The sequence below is a fragment of the Cyanistes caeruleus genome, chromosome 8 (genome assembly GCF_971803275.1).
Source record: "Cyanistes caeruleus chromosome 8, bCyaCae1.hap1.1, whole genome shotgun sequence".
NCBI classification, from domain to species: domain Eukaryota; kingdom Metazoa; phylum Chordata; class Aves; order Passeriformes; family Paridae; genus Cyanistes; species Cyanistes caeruleus.
The window spans coordinates 13,864,424-13,886,888 of NC_141708.1; the positions used below are offsets into that span (position 1 = coordinate 13,864,424).

Below are 22,465 nucleotides of genomic sequence, written 5' to 3' on the forward strand. Positions count from 1 at the left end.
GAAGTAATAAATCCAGGTAAAATTGCAATTCTTCTTTGGCTTGGCTACTTTGGCAGAGTAAGAACTAGTGCAAGTTGTTCTGCAGCACTTGTTCTAGTATCCTGCTGCATTTTGTTTGTGTCTGATTTCCTTCACTCATACTTTTGGTATTACTTCTGTGGTTTTACAGAAAAGTGTATTATGGTTGCTACAATGCATTCTAGAAGTTTAATACTCCTTGAACTTGGAAATATTTCTGGTGTCAAAGATAATTTTTGAAAAAATTGCTATATTGGAAATAATTTTCAGAGTACTTAATATATAAAATTGACAGTAGTGGGGAGCAGGGCACTCACGTGAGGTAGTTATTAATGCTTCTTGCACACACAGTCATCAGTAATTTAACGTTCCCTCTTTATGCCATACTTGGTTCATTACTTGTGAATGATAATCTTTTTCTTTTAGAGAAACCTATGTGTGAAGAATTCTGTAGGGGAAAAAATGGCCTTAAGGGAACATATTTACAAAGTGTCATAGACATCAACAAACTTTGTATAGTTGTTAATGTTATTGTAGACTTTAAGTCCTTTAGGCTCAGATAATTAGGGTGTAGCCTGCAGAAGCTCAGTTTGCATCAAATTACTTTGCTGTTTATATGGCTGTACTGCTGGCAGTTCCTAGCTGTGGATTAGGAAATCCATTTCTGAGATTTTGCTCTGAGACAACGATTAAGAAGTTAAAAAAAGAGCTGCAATATAAGTGGACAGTAATATGAATCTTAAAAGCTGGAGCTTCTAGCAAAGAAGCACTCAAAAGATTTGAAGGGTTTCTGTTGTTTCTTCATATAAAGGTTGTACCAGATACTTGAGTGTCTGATGAATTTAGCAATACAATAGAGTGGGCAAGCTTGAGAAGATTTGTGTATAGCTTACCTGGAAAATTTAATTCTGATTTAGAACAAAGGACCAGTTTCTGATTTGGAAGGCTGAATGCTCTCCCAGTGTTCTCTCAGCATCAAAGAATTGTTTTCAGATCTTCTGATCATCCTGGTGATGATAGTGACTTCATTCTTTAAAAATATCTGAGGCAGGTCTAGTGGGTTTACTAAGACCTTTTTTATTGAGATACTAACTGTAAAATTAGAGCAGGACTGGCTGTTGTAGAAGTCTTATCTTCAGATGTTTTGTCTTTGTAACAGTTTGATGTCCTTGAGTAGAAACTTGTAATTTGTTTAACTGTTAGCATATCCAGAGATTCTGCTGCAACACAGGGATATTGAGAAACCTAGTGTGTAGAAATTACGGGACTGCTGTCTTCTCTCAAGTTTAGATCACAAATGATGCTTTGAAACAAAGAACTTAAACTTGATTGAAAACAAATGTGTGAGGGTATAGGGTGGACTCAACCAAAGTACAGTGGATTAAACATATGACTAAAGAAGGCCAATAATAAATGCTATGTTTCAAGAATTCCAAAAGGTCTGAAATAAATGAGATGGAGAAGATAGCAGTGTCAAAAAGCTTCATGTAACTGTTTGGTTTGAGGAAGGCTTAAAGGGGATGGTAGGAACTGAAATTACTATATATATAACTCAGTTAAGTGCACTATCAGCTGTCAAATATACTATTAGACATCAAATTCACTGTAGCTATCCAGAAAAGATACTTGAGGATAACTTTGAAATCCTGAATGGCCATCATGAAATTTGTGTTCTCTATCATGTTACTTTTGCATCAACCAAATCTCAAAGTGATCTTTTCTGGCTATGATCTTCAGTTCTGATCCAGTAGTTACTTCAGATATCTGTCTTTAATCTGAATAAGGGAAAGGTAGTCTGAGAGAATGAACAACTAATTTGGGCAGATCTTGATTTCTGCAGTGTTGTCTAAGATGTCCCTCCCTGGTCCTGCCACTTGTTCCTGCTGATGTAACTGGACTAGGCCAGTGTAACTGGACTAGGTCAGGAAATTGTTCCAATCTAGAAATAAGGCAAGAAAAAATTATTATTTTTTTAATCTTCTGTATGTTCTTATATAGTAATTTATATTGCCAGTCAAAAGTGTGATTAGAAATACTGATGGTTAAGCAGTCTGAGCTCAGCTTACAGAATTGGTGATGTGGGTCTGGGGCTAAAAGGTTAGTAAGACTCCAAGAGTTGTGATGTGAAATGGTGGCAGACATTATGTGACATAAAAAATGAGAGAGAGAGATTTATCAGTCACTTGCTCTTTGGGAAAATTTTACTAAACCCCAAACATCAGACTTTTTTAAAGCTATTTACTGTGGATTTCTTGCATCTGAGTGTAGTTATTTTTTTAGAAAAGGTTTACTGTTCCTCCTCTACACTGAGTAATGTTCCATCACACCTGGCAATTTCAGTTCCCACAGTTAATTTCAGCACCAAATTGTTTTTCTGCTGTAGTATTTTGTTACAAAGTTGTCAGCAGCTGTGCTTATGCTCTACTGTTTCCAGAGGAATATCTGGGCTTGCAGTTTCTTTAGTGCATAGGCACAACCCGAGGTGTGACTGAAGGATAACTAAGAATATTTCTGTTAGTATTTAGTTATGTTGGCACAAGAATAACAACAGTAATACAGCTGTATCTTCCTTGCTGTATGCAAGAGTTGTCATGTGCTTACTTTGTACCTTTGTGTTCTTAATACTGCTGCTGTGCAAACAACTATAAAGCTGGAGAAGATTGTTCGGCTTAGTTTTGCTTCCTTTGGGTTTACACCTTGTGTTGTAGATTCATGGAATAATGCCTTACTTGGTGTATACTTGCAAATGTGACTTCAGTGATCACAATTAGTCACTATGTCCTGCCCTGTAGGTATGAATTCTGTGTCGTTCAGTGTTAAGACACTCCTCTCTGTGTGTTGATTTGTTTTCAGGGTTTTTGTTTAAGGTATATAACTTGTGACCCCCTGCCCTGGTTTCATTTACCCTTTCATTTTTGTGTAGCTGCCAGTATCACCTTCTGATTTTGCATAGATCATCCTTACTTTTGAGACAGGACTGAGCTGTCCATATGGGAAGGCTAAGGATACTTTTCCAGAATTCTAGGAAACCTGCTCAAAACATCACATGTGCTTCATACTCACTGTAGTCATGATTCAGCTTTCTTTCCATGATCTAGAGCTTTCTTCACTTTGGTTAGCTTCTTAATCAGAATTTAGATACACTCACTGGTGTAGTGAAATAATCACTTGACTTAATAAAGTGGTCTGTCTTTGCATACCGCAAGATTTTTCAGGATGCTATGAGCTAGCTGGAATCAAGGTGTACTGTTCATTGAGGCAGTTATGTAATGGCTTATCGTGGAGGTTTATTTTACACCAGACAGTCTTGCACCAGACAGCCTTACAATCAGAAATAACAGAGTAAAAATGCTCTTGGCAATTTTTGCCTTGCAGGTAAACTCGATATATTCACCTCTCAACTCAGAAATGTTCAATTGTTTTCATAGGTCTGTTCACTGAAGGTCATCAGATTTTCAGTGATGGGTGATAATTAATAATTAGTTTCCTAACAGAATCATGTTTTCATTCCCGTTACTGATTACTGTATAGATTGTGAAAGGGTTATCTATAACTTGAGAGCTGAAAGAAAAGAATAATGTATTGAGTTAATTCAGTAATGAATTATGGTATAAATGATCTCCTGTGGTAAAGAAGTTGAAACTGAGTCACACTCCAGGAGTTTTCTAGATCACTGCTGTGGTTTGGTAGATGCAAGGACTGCTGGCAGTCCTTGTTTAAGTGGATTCAGCAGCTTGTACCTACCCCTACTGAGCTGATTTTTAGCTTTGAATTATTTCAGCTAATGTGGTTTCAGTAGGTGACTGTGTTGAAGACAGGGAACAATGTCAGGCAAGACTGAATTGCTGAGAGAAGGCAATGCTCTTCAAACAGGACAGTTGTGGAGTGTGAAATATAGCTCATATCTCAGACAGTTCAACTCATGCCTCTAATACTTCTGCACTATGCCAGTATCTCTTGAGGTTGGGGTAAAAGTGGCTGGTGCCCTGTGCTTCCACATAGACAGCTTCTATGGGGAGGGATGGTTCTTCTGTGGTTTAGACTGACTTGGACCTCTGCTATACCTGCTTGTGGTAAGTTGTTCCTGACAGCGCACCTGGCTTTTGCTGCTCTGTGATACGAGCATCACTGTGGCCACAAAATGAAGTGGAGCAGTGAATTGATGCTGGTGGAAATCTTATCTTTTCTGTGGGAGGCATTTTCCAGGCAGATCAATTCCATCTACTGCTAGGCTATTCTTAAGTTTGTGCCTTAGGAGCATGGCATATGGGTATAAACAGTAGTAGTGCATGCCACCTTACCTTTGCTTGGGAGTAAATTGTCTCCAGTGGGAAAAAATTTTCAAGGTTTTTATTTTGCTGCAATAAATAATGCAACATGGTTAATAATTGAAAAAAATTGCCTCAAGTTTGAGAAATGTTTGGGCCTCTATATTTTGGTCCATGCTAATGTGCATTCTTATTCTTGACCTATTTGACACCTTTAATCTGTTTGTAAACTTCCTAGCTAGTTCTTAGAGTTTCTTATCAGTGAAAGTTGTACCTGGTTGCCTGCTGGAACTGGAGGTTGAACAGATAAGATCACTGTCTTTATACTGAGATACTGAAAAGCAAATCTCACTTCAATTTTTATTGTTAAATTTTGTTTGTTTGGATTTTAGTTTAGTTAAATTAGTTTAATTTTTTTTTTTTTAATTTAGCTCCTCTTCTATCATTGAGTAAAACCTATATATTTTAAAGATGCATAGAAAGTTGGTAGTTACCGAAACTCTTCTGTTGTAATTCTTTGCCATTTTGTGCTGTCTGTATTTTCTGGATTATTTTCTAAAGTAATAAAATGCAAGTATTTACATGAGAAGATTCCAGTTAGGTCCTGCATTAATGGTGACTGGCTGTGAAGAAAACCATACAGTCCTGCAGTAAACCTCCTGATCTTGAGTTAAAATGTAAAACAGAAGCCCACAAACCCTGACTTGCAACTGGCCAGTGGTGCAGTATCTACAAATTGGAGGATCCTTTCACCCCTGCAAATGCATATGAAGATTGCAACTCAGCTTGCCATAGCAATTGCTGTATCTTGAGGGGCTCTTGAGCTATTGCAATGTCCTTAGCTTTTCTTGAATTCTGCTTCTGAGACTTTTGATTGGAGATAAGAAATTTGCATGCCTTTGTATAATTCTCTTCTTGATATCAGATCACACACTCAAAAATACTCCTTGTGGGAGGGAAGCAGGAGATGATCCATATTTTGCTATACTCTGCACTCTGGCAACAAGCTATAACTTGTCACTTCTGGTTTTTTGGGGTTGAATTTTCAGTTGTAATCAGTGAGATAACCTGCCAGTTAGAGTGCTGACACTGGATGGAGAGTTTCCTGTTTCCATTTCTTGCACTGCGACACAAGCTGGTAACTGGCTTTGCTTCTCTGCTCTTCCTCGTAGAGCTGAGAGATCTCCCCTCTTCTAGGGTATTTGGCAGGGCGTTTTTCTGCTGTGAAGGCAAGTGCATTGCAGCGCTGTTGTTCTGATATGTAGCTGTTATGCTGTCATGTTTAGCTCATTAAATTTTAAATGCCTTGCTGTGAGTTTGGGATTGCATCAGAGAAAATGTTCTTAGACGTGGTTCTCAGAGGAAAAGGAATAGCTTGTTTGAGAGGGATGCTTGGAGAGAAGAGTGAGGATGGTCTGCTGCAGCTTTTTTGTTAAAATTGCAAACTAGTAGTGGAATTTTAATTAAGTCCTGCAGTATGGATGGTCAGTCAGAAGCACTTCTATCAACAGTTCTTGTCTTTTTTTGCTGCTTTTTTTGATTTCTCACTTTACTGCTGTAGTAAGTTACTGTAACAGTGAAGTAGTGGCTGTTTGGCAGAACATGCACCTTGTTGGCTTCTTGATTGCTTCAAATGAAGCTTCTCTACTGGAGTTGCTGTTCTACAGTGAATAAAGCATTATTCTAAGGCCAAACTATTATTTTTCTCTTGAGCTCCAAGGGCCTGTTTAGGGACTCCAGCACATGACATTTTGTATTCTGTCTTGAGAACAGAAGGTGTTTTGGTGCAAAAAGTTCTGTATGTGTTGGCATACAGAACTTGGATATACCTGTTATTTTAAACAGACCCTGTCTTAACATCCTTAATTCTTTTCTTCTGTATTGCACGTGTCTGTATTGCTCTTATAGAACCAGGCTGATATTTAAGGTCCTCAAAATCCTCTGGAGCAGGAATGTCTGCAATAAGTCCCTGAACAATGCAGTTTCATTAACAAGAATGGGGAAGCATGAAATTTGAAAAATTGGTTGAGATGCACAGCTTTTTCTTTGTTCCCCAAGAAGCTAAAGCAAAGTTGATGTAACTTGTAGTTGGAGTTCTTAATTGGTCTCCATCCAGATAACGAGATCTCTGATCATAGGTGGATGGGAGTTTTATTTTGTTGCATGAATAAAAGAATATTCACAACTTATAATATATGCATGTCATGAGACTTAGTGTATATTAATAACTGTCCTGTGACTTTTTTCCCCCTCCCCTGTTGCTTGGTCTTGCTTTTCTATTAAGATGCCTGTGACTGAAACATTCAAGTTTAATGAATTTTTGTCCTAAAAGAGACAGAATTCCCGTGTTACACATAGACTGTAGGATATTTCTGAATTAATTCCTGCTTCAAATCCCATAGCTGTGGATAAATATAACCAATCTTGACCAGAAAATCTAGGCATGAAGAATCCAATAAAAACCTGATGTGATGGTGGTGGCTTTTGCTTCATATTAGTTAATGAGACTCTTAACATGGTGAATTCAAGTGCTGGGGGAGAGGGAAAGGGAACTAGATCTCAGCAACCAGCCTTTGCTTTCCTAAGTATCACTTCCAGAATCCTGGAGTAGAGAAAATGATAATCCAATCCTAGAGTGCATGTCTTATGTCTTCGATTGGACTCTTGTAAAATTAAAGAGAGAGTGTCTTACGTCTGGCTGAGTTTGATCAGCTTCCAGTTTCAGCTCCTGTGTCTGGGTATGTCTTTGAGAAGCTGTTTTTCCTGTTCCTAGATGTGTGATTTGTGGCTTTCTCCATTCCCCCTACCCCCCTTTCCAAGTAGTGTTTAATTGCATTTGCTTTGGTAAGCAGCCTCTGTGACCTGGGCCTTTTGTTAATTGCTGCTCTTCCTGTCTTTGTAGCTCCAGCAAATTTAGTGACTGCTTTCTTCCAAGTCATTGACTAGGACTGAAATGGCAAATGGCACAGGGCTAAGAACCAGTGCCTGATGCACCTTGCTACCAGTAGTTTTTTCTTGCCACCAGTATTTCAAGAGTTGTCACTTAATTAATTTTTAATGTTTTGTATTTATTTGACTGATTTTTGTTTGGGTTGGCTTAGGGTTTTTTTTTTAATTTTGGGTTTAGTTTTAATTTCTGATTTTAGTCAAGATATGTCATTCTAGTCCAAAAGTCTAAAAATATTATATCAAACCTGTTAATTAAAATTTTAGTTTTCTAAGATTCTAATAAGAATTTCTGTTAGCCTATGTTGATTGATACAATTTTTGCTATCAGTTCCTGAGAACTGTTCATTAGTGTTGGAAGCCTTTATCAATTTGAGACCCTGATACTAACTTGTTTAATGTTGTGAAATTTCAAAGCATTTTTTCCCCCCTTTTTTTGGAGCCCATTGTGACTTTTGCAATATTTCAAGACTTTCTGATATTAAACACTGCTGCAAATACTCTTTGAGTAACTCACAGAAAGAAAACCAACACATATTCATTGAATATTAAGACAATTAAGTTGCAGATGTTACTAACACCACCTTGATAGATTTTGTTGAATGATTATATGCCATTCTTTTGAATGTTTTGTGATATACTACCATACTCTTACATACTTTACCTAAAAAATTCAATCTATATGTGCATTGGTTTTGATTTTATCTTTGCCTACTTTAAAGCTGTGTGCATCTCCTCTCTGACTTTTGCAACATTTCTGAGTTTTGATTTAACTTCTGTGCTCTGAATCTTCCTGTCCATCATCCAACAGGTTGTCTCCTTTTTGTGTTTTTACTCTTGGTCACTTGGGTTTGGGTTTTGTTAGTTTTAAAATTTTTTTTCCCATTTAGCAGGTCAGGTTTTTTCCTCCTGGTTTTGATGGTTTCTTAGCTGGTTAAGAAATTGAAACAAAATATATAGCCAACTAATGTCTTAAGTGACTTGACTCAATTTCCAGCTTTTTGAAGTTGTCCTTTTAATGTGCAAATTGCTATGTATTTGGCTGTTTATTATAAATAAATACTGATTAATCACTTGTCTTAATTTCTGTTGCAACTGGTTCATTGCAGTTGAATTTGATCCTTGTGGATCACTTCCAACTCTGGAAATTCTTATTCTCTGGTTCTATGACCTATTGTACTTAACTGCTGGCCTGGGTAGTACTTACTTAGTCTGTGGAGTAAATAAAAGTAGTACTTATTTAGTCTGTGGAGTAAACTAGTTTATAAATTGATATTTACAGATTAAATTGATATGCACAGATAAGGGTTGAGGAGTTGACAATTAAGTATGTTGTTTTTTTTGTTTTCTGCCTTTGCTGTGTTGATTTTTTGAGTTATTAACATTTTATTCAATATTACATTCAGAGCAATTGTAGTGTGGGCCTTTTTACTATCCCAAAATGATTTGTACCTGTAAGTTAAAGTCAAGCTTTACTGCTTTGACTAGATAAATATCTAGGGCTGAATTATGTAATGACTATTCAAAGGTATATTTGAGCTGTGCTGTCTTGAGAAGGAAAAAAGCATTATTTGACTTACTAGGCTTTGTGTCAATGGCACTCCAGAAATGCATCCCTATCTTTTTTTGAAGATCTTGCATTCCTAATTTTTATAGTAGAGGATGTGTCTTTGGCTAATCGGCATTATTAGAGTGTGGCCATAGACTATCAGCTATCGACTTCTCTAATACTGTTATCTCAAGAAGCCTGGTAGCTACTTAATGATCACAAGGGCTCTCAGTTTTAAGGGAGAAGATGACATGAGGGTCTGACTTGTTTTTGGTTTTTTTTTCTTTACAAAGCTTAAATGAAACTGTTTTGTTAAATTGTTGTCTTAAACCATTAGCCATCAAACTGCAATTACAGTTTAAATTTATGACAAAATATTTGGTTACAGATGGGTAAAAATGCCAAGAAAAGATGAAAATAAAACTGTTTAGGTGCCTAGACAAAACTAGTGAAAACTGATCATGCTGAAGACTGCATAGTCAATCTTCTCCCTCCTCCCTTGTTTAGTTTTAATTTCCTTCCTTGCTACTCTTAGTGGAAAAATGGCACATACATGTTCTGATTTTTATCAGGGAATGTTTTAGAGGATGCTTTACTTGTAGAGGTAAAAGTTGTGAAATAGGAATAAGTGTGTAACAACCTCTGCAATAAAAAAGTTATTCCACCCTTGCTTCAGTACTAAGGGTTTTCTTTCTTTGTTTTGGGATTTATTTTTTCTAATTCTTCACTTCTTAGAGAGCCTCTTTGGAAAAGAAAGATGTTTTACACTTTATAAACTTGTTGGGTTTTTTTAAATTAAAATATTTTTTTCTAAATTCTTGTACTAACATCCAAAAAATGTTTTTCATTGTAAAGGTCACCAGTAGTGAGTGTTAAATATGTGGCTGCTTTGATTGTGAAAAACATATCAGATCTAAATACAACTGATACTGAAAATCTAATCTCATATATAAATAATACTGATTTCTAAAATACTGGAATCTTCTTTCTTTTTCTTTCTTCTAATTCTGTTATTCCTGCAACTTTTCCACTGGCTCTGCTCTTCAGCTCCTGTGAACTGTCAGACACTGAAATACAGATGATGAAAATATAGAAACTGGAATTTAGCAGAGGCAGCCATGTTAATTTCTGTTCCATTTGAAATGCAGGAAAATATCATCTGCCAAATGGAAAAGGACAATCGGTGGGAAAAGAAATGTTCTTTTCAAGCTTCTAAGAGCAGTGACAATGGAGAGAAAAAATACTATAAAAAAGTAGGCAGCTCCTTTTTCAAGATTTTGTTTTCAATGTATTCTGCATGATTAACTGTACACAGTTGCTCTTTTGGAGCCCTGAATGACTGAACACGACATCACAGGGCTTAAACTGCCTTTGCTGCATTGCACTTTGCATCTGGGGGGAAAAGGGCTCAGCTTTATGGCAGTTTTACCAGTCTCTAGTATAATTTTTGAATACATTCATACTTCCCTTATTTGCCTTTTTTAATGTCAAACATTGCACATAAGATGTTCTGCTGTTGCTATGCAACTGCTAAATCCAATATTTAATATTAATAAAACCCGAGTGGCATTAGCATCACTCAGAACAGTGGGCTAGCAAACTATGATCATACAATATCCAAGCTGTAAAACTTGGCAGAGACTTCAGTGTGCAATTGCATGCATGGCAAACTGTGGGGCATGAGTCACTGGCAGTTACTATTAAGAGATTGATGAGTTTGATTAAAATTTCTAAAGTATTTTGATTTTTATACATATATATATATATATAAAAACCCATAAGTTTTAAAGAAAAAGATAAAGAACAAGGTTGGTTAGCTGTTTTCCTTAAGGTTTAATTTCAGAGTCAAATTCTGAGGGTCACTACCCATATGTTAAAAACGTTCTAAGCTATTCAACATTAAACCTATGGGTCAATACCCTGATTCTCCTATTTTTCTTCTAGGTCAGGTTGGTCGGTCCTTTCCCTCTGTTCCTGCCACTTCCTGAAGCCTGAATTGGCTTTTTTTGGAGGCAGTGCTACTTCTCTGCCTGACAAGGTGCTGTTCAATGGAATGTGTTTCCAGTTCTCAGTTTCTCCTCTTCCACCTTGTTTTCTGATTTGTCCCTATTTCTCTTCACTCTTGACTGTTATTTCACTTTTTTTTCTTTTTTTTTTTGTTCTTGGTCCTTTCTGAGATTAGATTTTTAGTGTACCTCAGCAATGCTTTAGCCATCTAAGTCATGTTGCAGGCTGCAAATTTTGCAGAATCCTGCATCCGATGGATAAAGATGTTGGTGCACTGACACTCTTGCTGACGCCCAGAGGGGTGTAATACTATTTGTCATTTCCTTTTGAAGACTGCTGTCCAAAACATAACTTAGATATTAGATCTGGATGAAATCAGAATTATTTTAGAATTACTGCTCTTTTGAAGCATAATAAACTATTTCTTCATAGTACACGATCTTGATTTTGACTGATATCTTAAACATTACTATTTTAGGTAGTTTATCTGTCCCTGATTCACATATGCAAGTTTCTCTAAATGTAATGCTGTATTTTTGTTTCTTAATTTGTTTCTTATTCCTTCTTCTGCCACTCAAAGACTCAAACAAGTAGGAGAAGCTAGAAACCCCTAGCTATTTGCAAACCATTCTTAAACCTACAAAGCAAAAGTGTTGGAGGGGGGAGGGAAGGGCAGGCAATAGTAAGTTATAGTCTCAAATTTTTCTGGTCACTCCATTTTTATACATTTTAATAAGGTGGAATTTGCCTATCACCCTTACAGTAATCTTTGTACTTTTCATATTTACTCTGGTAACCCATCTTCTCACAGTACTGGGTAGTTAATAGCTCTGTAGATTTTTTACCACTAGCAGGGGGTTAGTGTTATATTGATTTAACTTTTCCAAATAATGGCAGTAATTTTGGTGCACATTTTGCCTCTTCTGAAATAAACTCAAATTGATTAGATTTATTTTAAGTGAGGTATAAATTGTGGCATTGAAGTAAATCGGACTGCTTGTGTCTTGGATGCAGATCTGTGATTGAAATTTCATTCTGTAGTGATATGATTATGTTGAATCCCTCTCCTTTTAATTTTCTCTCCTCACAACTGCAACTCTTCAGGAAACACTGATTCTAATGTTTACTGAAATTCAGAAAAGTAACTGAATGTCACTGAGATGGAAGAATGCATTTCTTTAATTTGGAAAATGTACCTTCTTTCAGTTTGGAGGCTTAAATGAGAGTATTTTTATTTGTGTAGAAATTACTCGGTGATCTTGTAGAAGCTGCAGCTTGCTATGTTCTTTTCAAAGTGGATTATTTCAGTGTTGTAATGTTCTTTGTTTTTAACCGAGCTATTTAGAAAAGTACAGGAGTCAGTGGACTCTAGATTGTGCTATGATTTATCAGTAGTTCAGTCATCACAATTGACCCATGTATCTTGTAATACTTGGAGAAAACATGTTGAGCTCTGTTCTTGGAACAGATAAATATAGAACTGCTATTGTGAATATTGTAGTGACGTACTAATCTAGAAAGCTAACAATTCTTTTATTTGCTTTTAGGGTTTGAAAGTATTCTAGAAGGCCTGTTTGGACCTGGATTATTAAAAGATCTCAGTTTGTTTAAAGGTATTCAATCTCTATGTTTGTATCTTGTTCTGCATTTCTAATGACAGAAGCAGCCTCAGCTCTGCCTCTAGAAAATGTGTGTTACCGTGGTGATTTGTGCTTTTTTTTCCCCCTCCCCCAGGCAGTGCTCACAGTTAGTTTCATATTGGCTAAAATTACTAATGAGTGTGCGTTCATCTTTATGTAGCTGGGAGTGTATTTTGCAGTGCTCAGAAAAACAGATTTGTTGTGCACAGATAAAATGTATATAGTTTGGTAATCTGGGGATTTAGAAAAATGGCCGAAATGAAGCCTGAATCCTCAGAATGCAGGCAAGAATGTTGCGAAACAGGTATTTAATTCAGCATTTCTCTTTTGGCTCCAGTTGTGTCATGGTTTATGAATATGAAGTAATTTGCTATTCTTCTGATTTACAGACTGTGAGCCTGAAGGTGTTTCTGATTGGTCTTTTGATGAAAATTGTCTTTTCTGCTGCCTGAGAAGAGAAAAAGTGAAGGTAACAATGCAGATGTGTGAAGCTAGTAGTTGTAGGGGAGGGACAAAGGGGGGGAGTTTGCTGCTCCTAGTTAACTGAATATGGAAAATCTGCACCCTCCTACCCCTTTCTCCTCCTTTGGAAAAAGGTTTTCTGAATTAAAATATGCAAGTTAATGAAGAGACTTGTCTCTTTCTCTGCAACTTTTTCTTTGTAGCATGTAATGCAGGTGGTGGGTTTCTTTTTTTCCCCCTGTGCATTAACTCTTTCTGTTTGGTGTTTTTTATTTGTATTGGATTTTCTTGAGTTCTTTGCAAGAGATCTTGTTGGGAATCATGAAACCCTCCCCAAGGGAGCCAGACTGTGGCTTGTGCATGTTTACTACAGTCAGATGATGGGCTTATCTTCAGTATGGAAATGTGGTCCATTTTAACAATCTGGAATCTTGTTCTGTATCTTGGAATCTCCTTCCCTGTGGACCATATCCTTTTATTAAAGTCGTCTTGTGCATGGTTGATTTTGTACTATGCTTGTTCATAATGAATTTGGAACCTAAACATTAAAAAGTCAGGTTTGCCAACACAATAAACTTGCAGTTTATTTTCTTAAGGAAATTATAGTTGTATATAAAACAAAAGCTATGGTGCTATACCAATTCATGTTCAGCCCACATGTTGAAATTGTGATTGTTCTATAACATAGGAAGGATCATCTGTCTTGGCAAAACTTCATTTACTGGAATTTGTAACTACTGCTTCTTCCTGCACAATGCAAAACAACACCAGAATGGATCTCTATCAACCTAGTAATGAAACAAAAGCACTCTTTCCTCTGCAGCAGCTAACATATAGCTGCATGGGTTGTCCATAAAGGAGGTACCTTGTTGACACTGATACTTTGCTGTACTGCCAGTTCACACGTGTTTTTGTATTACAGATTTTATTAAGGCATAGGAGGAGGTTTAGGAATGCTTGCATTTAGAATAGGTGTAAGTCATAGTTATTTCATTACTGACAGCAGGTAACATCTATGTATGCTTCTTGTGTAAGGAGTTCTGTCTTTTTGCTTACCTCATCTCAGAAAAGGACAAAATTCAGTGTTAAGCACAGCTCTAGTTAATCCATTGAATTGATTCAGAAATTAATTTTGTGGTGGCTGAGAGACTTGTTGTAGTGTGGACCAATCTGACAGCGTATGGGTAGGTATTCCAAAAGGGAGTCTTGTTGCCTTCCAGCCTCTCTGTCAATTCTGTTGGGTTTGGCTATTTTGGCTTTTTGGTTTGTCTTTTTTTGTTTTTGTTCTTGACAGAATAATATGTCTCCTTTCAGGTCTACATTTTTTTGTGTGTCATCTGAGAGATGGTAGGATGGGAGTGCTTCTTTTGCTCAGTGCAGCAGATTTCTGCTGGCATTGATGTCATAAGATTGCAATACACAGTTAAATATGATTCTTTCACAACAGCCTTCAAATTGTGTGAATTTGGCAACATCTTAATTGGAATTATAATACCAGAGACAAAATTGTTAGAAAAAAGTTTGTAACTTAATTTGGTATTTAGCTAAATAATTAACAGTCTTCAGCTAATTTAGTTCAACTAAATTAGGAATGGTACTAGTTTAATTGACATCTCTTCCACTGAACATCTGGACTCATCTTTAACTCTTTAGGGAGTTACAGGCTGTTCATGTGTATCTTCTCACCTTGTTTGGAAAAGAACTGGGCAGGGAGGGATGGTTTGGGTTGGTGCTTGTATAGTGCTGAGTTACAGAATGATAAGGTGTGTAATTGATGCTGTAGCTGAGAGCAGGGTAGCCACAAGTCACGTATTATGATAGTGTGTGGCCTGTTTTTGGGGTTTTTTTTGAATACATAATTACGAATACCTCCTTTTGGATTAGTAGACTAATTAGTCAATGTACTTGATTTTCACCTGTAAGTGACATGTACCTAGGGTAAAAATTTCAAAACCAATAAAAATCATCAGGGTTTTTTTCTAGATTTCATTTGCCCATAGGATTTACCTGTAACTTAGGAGACCAGTAGTTGTGCATAAGTAAAAATGAGTTCTGGACTGTAGGATCAGAATTGATGGCCAATATTAGTTTATTGGCAGATCTGCTTAAAGGGTAAAAATCTACATTAGCTCTCTCACTCTTTCAGTGATAGCTGTTATTGCTTTCACAATAACAGTCAGTTAGGTTTAGCAGTCAGGTTCAATTATGTGACTTCTTCAAAGGATGGAAAACCATCTGCTGAAGTATTCTAAAAAGATTAATTTATTTGTAGCAGTAGTTCTAATTGCAAATATTGAGCAAATACCTGCATTTTTGGGCAGTCAAAATATAAGGCAGGTTTTGATAGAGAAATGGACTTACACGTCTTCATTTGAAAGAGATGATAAAATACAGACAAAGTAGGGAGCCAGCATGTTCCCTGACATATTTTTTTCCCAAATCCAAAGGGTTATGCACCCTAATCTAGAACTTTTAGAAACTGGATTTTTTCATCACAGAATGCAGAATACGTATTTGTTTCTTTATGGTGTGATAGGAGAATAACTGGTTACCTAAGGTGCTGATACCAGGTTATTAATGTGGGTGCCTGTGTGCAGAAATGGACAGTTACCTTGAAAGACAAGAAAAAACCCAAAAACCTGACAAACCAGTTAGCAGCTCTGGCTGCCTACACGTGGTGAGAGAAAGATTGGGTTCTATGGGACCAAATCTGTCAAATTCACTTTTGGATTATCTGTAGTTGTGGTAATTCTCTATTGCTTGTGATCTTTATCACTTTTCCTTCGAAAAGGTGAATCGAAGACCCTTCAATTCAGATGGATTGAATTTGAAGTGTACTTGCCTTATCTCCTTTTAATTATGATTCCTACTTTTTCCGTGTAGTTTGTTAAATAATCTGACTGAGCTATCATTACAGAAGGAATCTTTAACTCCATATAGAATGTTTGTATCAAATGAGGTAATCTCTAGTATCATTTGCTCATAGTTGGAGCTCAAGCTTAGTTTAAGAAAGGCCAGAAGAAAGGAGAAACTGGAAAATGAATCCTTAAAGAGTATTCAGTTGACTATATTCATGTGGAAAAGAAATCACTATTGTCTATAGTGACATAAAGCAATTCATATGTATTAAGAAAAAAAGGAATACACACACACGTACACACAACTAATCTCATTAGTTGGTGAGAGAGGAACAAGAAGTATAATACTCCTAAGCACATTAACTATTTTATAGATATATTTGAGCTACAAAAATAGCAAGAGAGAAAATTACTTCTAGGAGCGTATTCTGTATTTGTATGCTGTTGATGCCAGAAAATTGATCCTAGTCTGCAAAGTTCTCTGAAATACCTGGCCTTCAGTAAAAGGACCTCGCACAATTCTTTCATTGAGAAAGAAGTGCGGTAATGTAAAGCATTTGAAGAAGCTGTTTTAAAATTCAAAATTACTCTGATATGATTTGTGTATTTTTAAAAACTTGTAATTATTTTACACAAATCTGGTGGCCTTCGGCTGTGGAGGAACATAAGCAATAAGATATGAACTGTAGTAAATGTCTGAATAATTCTGAAGAGAAGTTATCACTCATCTGAAGCATTAACTTGTAGAATAGTTGAAGATGGCAAAGGAAATACCTGAAAATAAGTTGAAGTTGCAGAACTCTTATAATTTTTGATGGCTTTAGTATGCGTTTAAACTGTGTACAGAGATCCCTAAGTGTGCTGCAACATGCGCTAAAACATTTTAAATGGATTTCATCACTTAAAAACTCAAGTATTTAGACTGTCGATTTTGTATTGTGTCATTTTAAAATAATCTGATATGGAGGCTAAAACTTGAAAAGGTTGAGATAATCTCCAGATGTGTTTAGTAGTAGTGCAGGGTTGCATCTTTGCTTGTGCATCAGTGTTAATGTAAGCATATTGTGGTTCCATACCACAATATGCTTACATTTATATTCCACTGATATATTTCTTCTCCCCCTACTATAGATAATAAATGTTAGTCAGTAGCTATGGATGAGTGAAGTTGTTTGTTTTGAATTTGATAAATATGACATCAATCATCTTAAAAAAATTTATATGTTCAGTAAGTGAGGAAGGTCTTAAAACTGATTAGAACATCTGAATTTTTATTAATACTAAGCTGGGAGCAGTTGTAGATGCTTTAAAGGACATGCTCAGAATTTAAGATGATGATAAATTTGATAAACAGGACAGACAGACCTGTTTTGTCAAGTTACAAGTTACAGATGTCTTAAAAGTAATAGGATTGTAAAAGTAGTAAATGACTTTGGGGACTGTTTCAAGAGAAGAATTTGTGTTAGTACCTGGAGAGGAAAACCTAAATGCTGGTGAAGCTTCAAATGACCATAGCATTTTGGGAGATGTAAACAAACTGAATAGCACTGAAATGAAAGCAACAAGAGTGATACTCTCTTGCAGGTAGAAGGAAAGAGGAGTCTCTGGTGCCCTTAAAGCTTGTCTACAAAAAATTGTACTCCTTTGTTTTGGCTGTGAATTAAAGACTCTACAGCCTTAAGGGAAAAAAAAGCATTGGAGAAGACAACCTAAGGGAAAAAAAAGCATTGGAGAAGACAACCTAGGGATGTTGAAACATTACTTTCTTACTCAGTGTTCCTGATTTTGCCTTGAGGTAGGGTGGGAGGCTGGATTTTATCCCTATGGGTCCATGGGTGATCTGTGGGCAGCCTCCCTCCTTTCTCTCTGTGAAGATGGGCAGGAATTGTCTCATCCTGTTCTAGCTTGTGGGCTCTTCCCATTCCATCTGTGTGTATGCTGTGGCTTAAACATGGAACTGCTTTTTGCACATCTACACAACAGCCTGCATCATACAGTTCTCTTCATGTCAGCAGTTTAGCATTTGGAATTGCTGTATCAACATTTCCTACAAGGAGGCTCTCAGTGAGCATCCAGCACTAGTGCTGACGAGGCTGGGCTGCCCAGGATTAGGTGGTCTCACAAGGTCACCCGTTGACCTTGTGTTTTGAAAACCTTAGCTCTGTATTTCTAAGGCTCTTTGACTTAATGACATAGTTACACTGTTTATCTTAGTGTACAAAAAGTGCTTTAGCCCTCAGGGAGCACGTCCAAACCACTCCAGGTATCTTTCTCTGAAGGTGTATTGTTCAGTATAACGATCCTGCATGTTCACTGGTTGATTCCAGGAATGTTCTGGGGCATGCTTCCAACCTGAAGAGAAGCACAAAGAGCATAGAAAGAATCCTGTATAATAAGTAAAAATAACTGATTGATTATAAATACCCTGAAAAAAATGCACGATGAAAATGTTACCTAGGTATTAACTGAGTTTTTCTTCTTCCTACTACCTGCATGTTGTTACTGAAAACTTTGATGTGATTTAGGACTGTAGAGTGAATGGGTAAACCTGAAAGTACTAGTTCTAAATAATGGTAATTGGAAAGAAATTCTGGAAAATAAAAAAAGCCCCAACAACTAAAAAATCTACAACCCCCGACCCTAACAAAAAAAACCAAACCAAAAAACAACAGAAACCAACCAACCAACCAGACACTCCCAAACCAAACAAAAACACCTCTCTTTTGGAAGTTGAATAGCAATCACAATTAAATAATTAGTGTGAAGGTTTGAATTTTCCTTCCAGGGCGAAAAAACATGCAGATTCCTGGAATAATTGTGGTGCAATGGATAAGAAAACAATTAAAAAGTGCAATAAGCAGAACTATTTCCAGTATATTTTGTCTCACATAGTCAGTGCTGTAGTGAAGATGCCCGAAGATTTTTCCCCCCCGCTAAGTGCAAGGTTAAATCTGACTCTTTTACATAACTGTATTTCTTTATGTTTTGATGTCTTAGCGTGGACACTGATAGGAACCATACATGTACGGAGACACTCCTTAGTTTGGGAGTTAAAAACTAAGCACTGCCATTTTCTTGCTATTATTCCTCTCCTCTCCTGAATGCAGATCAAGAGATCCTTTACTGAGCTGTTCACCAGCATAAGCCACTTAAATTTTTTTCTTTTGGCTGATCCCTTTTTTTTTTATTCCTTCTCTGTGTAGCAAGTGTACAGCTTTAGTTAGCTTCAGTAGATTAAATTGTACTCTTATGTAGCCTTTATATGAGTAATATAAAATACATTCGTTTATGGTGTGACAGGGTGCTACTGGACTCTTTCCACTGGGCTGCCAGGCTAGTATTTACAGTGTCGTGTTTTAGATGCAAAAAGTGCTGGAAAGATTTGAAATGCATTGTGTTGGCCAAGGGTTATTTTTATTTTAGGCTTCTTCTTGAGCTATAATCTGTTAAAGGGCAGGGTGTCAGATCAGGTTGGAGGGGTAATGTTTCCTTCAAGTCTGAATTCTCTGTTTGTCTCTTGAATGAAAAAGTTTTTTGCAGTGGTTCATGGGACTTTAGATAGAGGGTGTCAGTTAATGCTAATGAATCTTATCTAGCCACATCTCTGCCTCAGTTTGCAGTTTCCTTTTAATGGAAACTTCTGTAAAGGCTTACAAATTTCAGTGATTATTCCAACATTTTTGCGTGCCTAGATTACTTGTATTATTAGTTATTTTGCACATCTGCTTTTTATGCAAACTGATGAGTTTACTGTTATCCTGGTAATGCCTAAAAGGTAATGGAGCTGATCTCAGCTCCATGTCAATAACTAGGATAGATCCTGCATAAAGCTTTGTCAGATGCAGCAACAGTTTCAGAAAGAGGATACAAGTGTCATCTGTGAAGTTTCAGCTGAAGAGTAATTCTCAAAAGATACTTGGCTTACTATCCAGAATACCTTTACTGTGAAATCCTGTACAGACACTTAATGTATTTTAGTAACACAGAAGTAGAACTGCATTTTCAGTGTGCTCATAAAATGCCAGTGAACTGCTACAGGTTACTGGTACAGGGATACCTGGCACAGAGGTGAACACTTCCATTATAACTAACCATCAATTCAAATTTATATGAAAGAAATAAAATCTGTCTCAATAGAAGCTTCTCGTATGGGAGCAAGCAGGTTTGAATCTCTGGTATGGACGAAAGCATCAGTCATTTTGTGAGGACTTGACTTCTGCAGGCTCTTACCTTTACATAATCAAAGATGTTTTTACTCACCTTTTACGTTTCCATCATATGTTCCTTATATTTCTGTTTGTCATAAAATACTTTGTCTCTGTACCCTGAGATAGTATCTCCCTTTGCTTTTATTAGAGAGCTTTTGGAAGCTGTTGAATTACAAATATGATGTGAAAGCCCGTATATGTGGTGCAGGCCAGAGTCCACAGCATTTCGTATTATTACCCTTTGCACGCAGTTCACGTGACTGTTGTGTTCGTTAATTTACTGTGGGCTGGTCATATAACCTTGCTTCTTAAATCTCTTGAAGTTGAGACAGCACAAACTTAAGATTTACTTATTTTTTTCATTTATTGTGATTTATAAGTGAATTTCCAGTTCTTTCCTTCCTTTCTAGTCCCATGAGGATATGAATCTGAAATGAACTTATACAGTAGAGGCCAAAAAAACAGATGCGGCCTAGATATTAAGTTACTGATACTTTTTAAAGGTTAACAAAACAAAACACTCCCTAAAGCCAAAGAGTGGCTGTGTATATATTCCTGCAGTAGGTAAATACAGGTATCTTTAATATAGCTTAAAATGAAAGTGGAAGAAGAAGGCCTGTAAAGAGATTTTTCTCCTGAGCAGGAGCAAGGCATTAAACTGAAAGAAATGAGAAAAGGTGTGTGCACCTGGAGGTGGAACCTAAGCATTTAGATTTTGTATCTGTGTAACCTTGTCTTCTAATTTCTCAAGTGTATTTAAACTGAATGATGTATCCTGGCATCTCACTTGCTTAATTATACTAGATTGAATATATTATTGAGATTACTCAGCTGCTTCCAATTGTGAGAATGGATTTTATTTCATTGTAGGTGTTGTAACAGCTAACTTAAATTTATTTCACTTAAAAGTACCTACTACTGAGTCTCTTCACAAAAGGTCCTGTTGATAATGCTTGATAATTTTTTGCTTAGTTGGCATGAAGGATGTGTAGCGTAAAGGGAACTGCATATGTTTTGCTTTAGTTATTTCTTGGTTCTAAAAATAGCCAAAATAGCCAAAAAAACAGCCAGAGAACAAGTACTAGATATGAGATTTGCAGCCAACTGCTGTAAAGTATCTAAGTGTTTTTTATAATGGACTCTTACTTTCTGTATTGCTATCAAATGTTACAGGCTTCTGCTGCATTTGTCTTGGGTTACAATGTAAGGTGTCACCAAAGTATGTATTCTACTACCACCTCCATCACCTTCTGATGAACTGTTAGCGCAGGTCCTTTGTAACAGCTGCATACCCCACCTATGAGTTGGGTGTAGTGTTCTCTTTGTTACACCCAGCCTAAGGGTGGTCATCTCTGCTAATGTGCCATCAAGGACTCCCCAGAATATCCTATGTCTCATAGGATTACATCATTCCATTGTAAAATTCCCTGTCCTGGGGGAGGTACTGAACATTCCTGCTTGAATTTGAGGGTGTATGATCTTGAGGTTTGGGGACTTGAGGGAACCACCACTGGGACCTCCAGGGAAGGACCAGACTTTTTCACAGGACCACTGCTTTGACAAGTCCACATCCATCATTTCAGTGGGACTGCAGCCACCATTTAATCAGACTGCCACCACCAACCTGATGAACAGGGTGCCCAATTGTAGTCTGGCTTTATCACTTTAAGCCAGTGTTTCTGTACTATTGCCTTTGTTGTACTTTTCCTATTAAATTGTAGCTCTGTCTTGAAATCACTTGCAAAGTATTTTCATGGGGTTGATTCCTCCTGCTGGTCTACCTTCAAACCAGCACATATTTTGGCACCCAAAATTTTTCTCAGGATGTGCAGCATCTTGAGAAAAGTCGGAATTGCAGTTTTGTATTGTGTTACAGAAACTGCCTATTCACCATGATGCTTGACATGTTTACATGGATGTTGTACCTTGCTCTCTATATTTTTCTGCTCATGGAGAACTACTTGCCAGTTGTGATCCTCCTTTTGAGACCAGGCAATGGTATGAAAATTGCTTTGTTAGTTTTTTATGTCTATTGCATGATAACATCAGAGGCAATGAACCTCATTCAGAATGTATATTCAGTTTTGCTCACCTGTCCTGGTCTGGGCTGCTGCCTCAGAGGCCTTGTTAATAATCACACCCATCCAGTGGGGGAAGAGTAGAGAGAATGGTTTCTTCCAGCCTTTCAGTCCTGACACAGCAGTTTTTGAGAATATTGAGTTTTTTCTGGATGTCAAGGATGGCATAATCTTCTTGTTAGTTTTACCTTGTCTTCTCTGTATGGCCTGCCATGTGTACACCATGCTTGGAGTCAGGACTAAGCTTGGTGTGGTCCAACATATTCAGGAGGAGAAAAGAAGTAAATCAGCACTGTATCCACATAAACTGTCACTGAACCAGGACAGCCTAAGTCAGTAGCAGTTGCCCCTGCTCAGGCAAAAAAAGAAAAAAAGAGTAAATCAGTCCACATAGTGACTGATGAGGAGATAGCAGGACCTTTGCACCCAGT

General features: G+C 37.0%; 1 protein-coding gene across 35 annotated transcripts in view; it reads left to right on the forward strand.

Moving 5' to 3' along the window:
• LCOR (ligand dependent nuclear receptor corepressor) overlaps positions 1-22,465 on the forward strand; it is a 91,270-nt gene that overhangs the window by 18,410 nt on the left and 50,395 nt on the right. For 12 of the 35 annotated variants that reach the window (XM_086901264.1, XM_086901242.1, XM_086901255.1 and 9 more), the window contains 3 exons: positions 10,726-10,819; positions 12,336-12,401; positions 12,818-12,897. The exons of 5 other annotated variants lie outside the window; for them this stretch is intronic. Coding sequence is in view for 2 of the 30 variants with exons in the window: in XM_086901239.1 (XP_086757365.1) it covers positions 12,336-12,401; positions 12,818-12,897 (146 nt within the window). In the remaining 28 variants the exon portion in view is untranslated. Of the gene's footprint in view, positions 1-9,929; positions 10,035-10,725; positions 10,820-12,335; positions 12,402-12,817; positions 12,898-22,465 lie in introns of all 35 variants that reach the window. 18 more of the 35 variants (XM_086901263.1, XM_086901252.1, XM_086901241.1 and 15 more) reach the window with 2 other exon arrangements.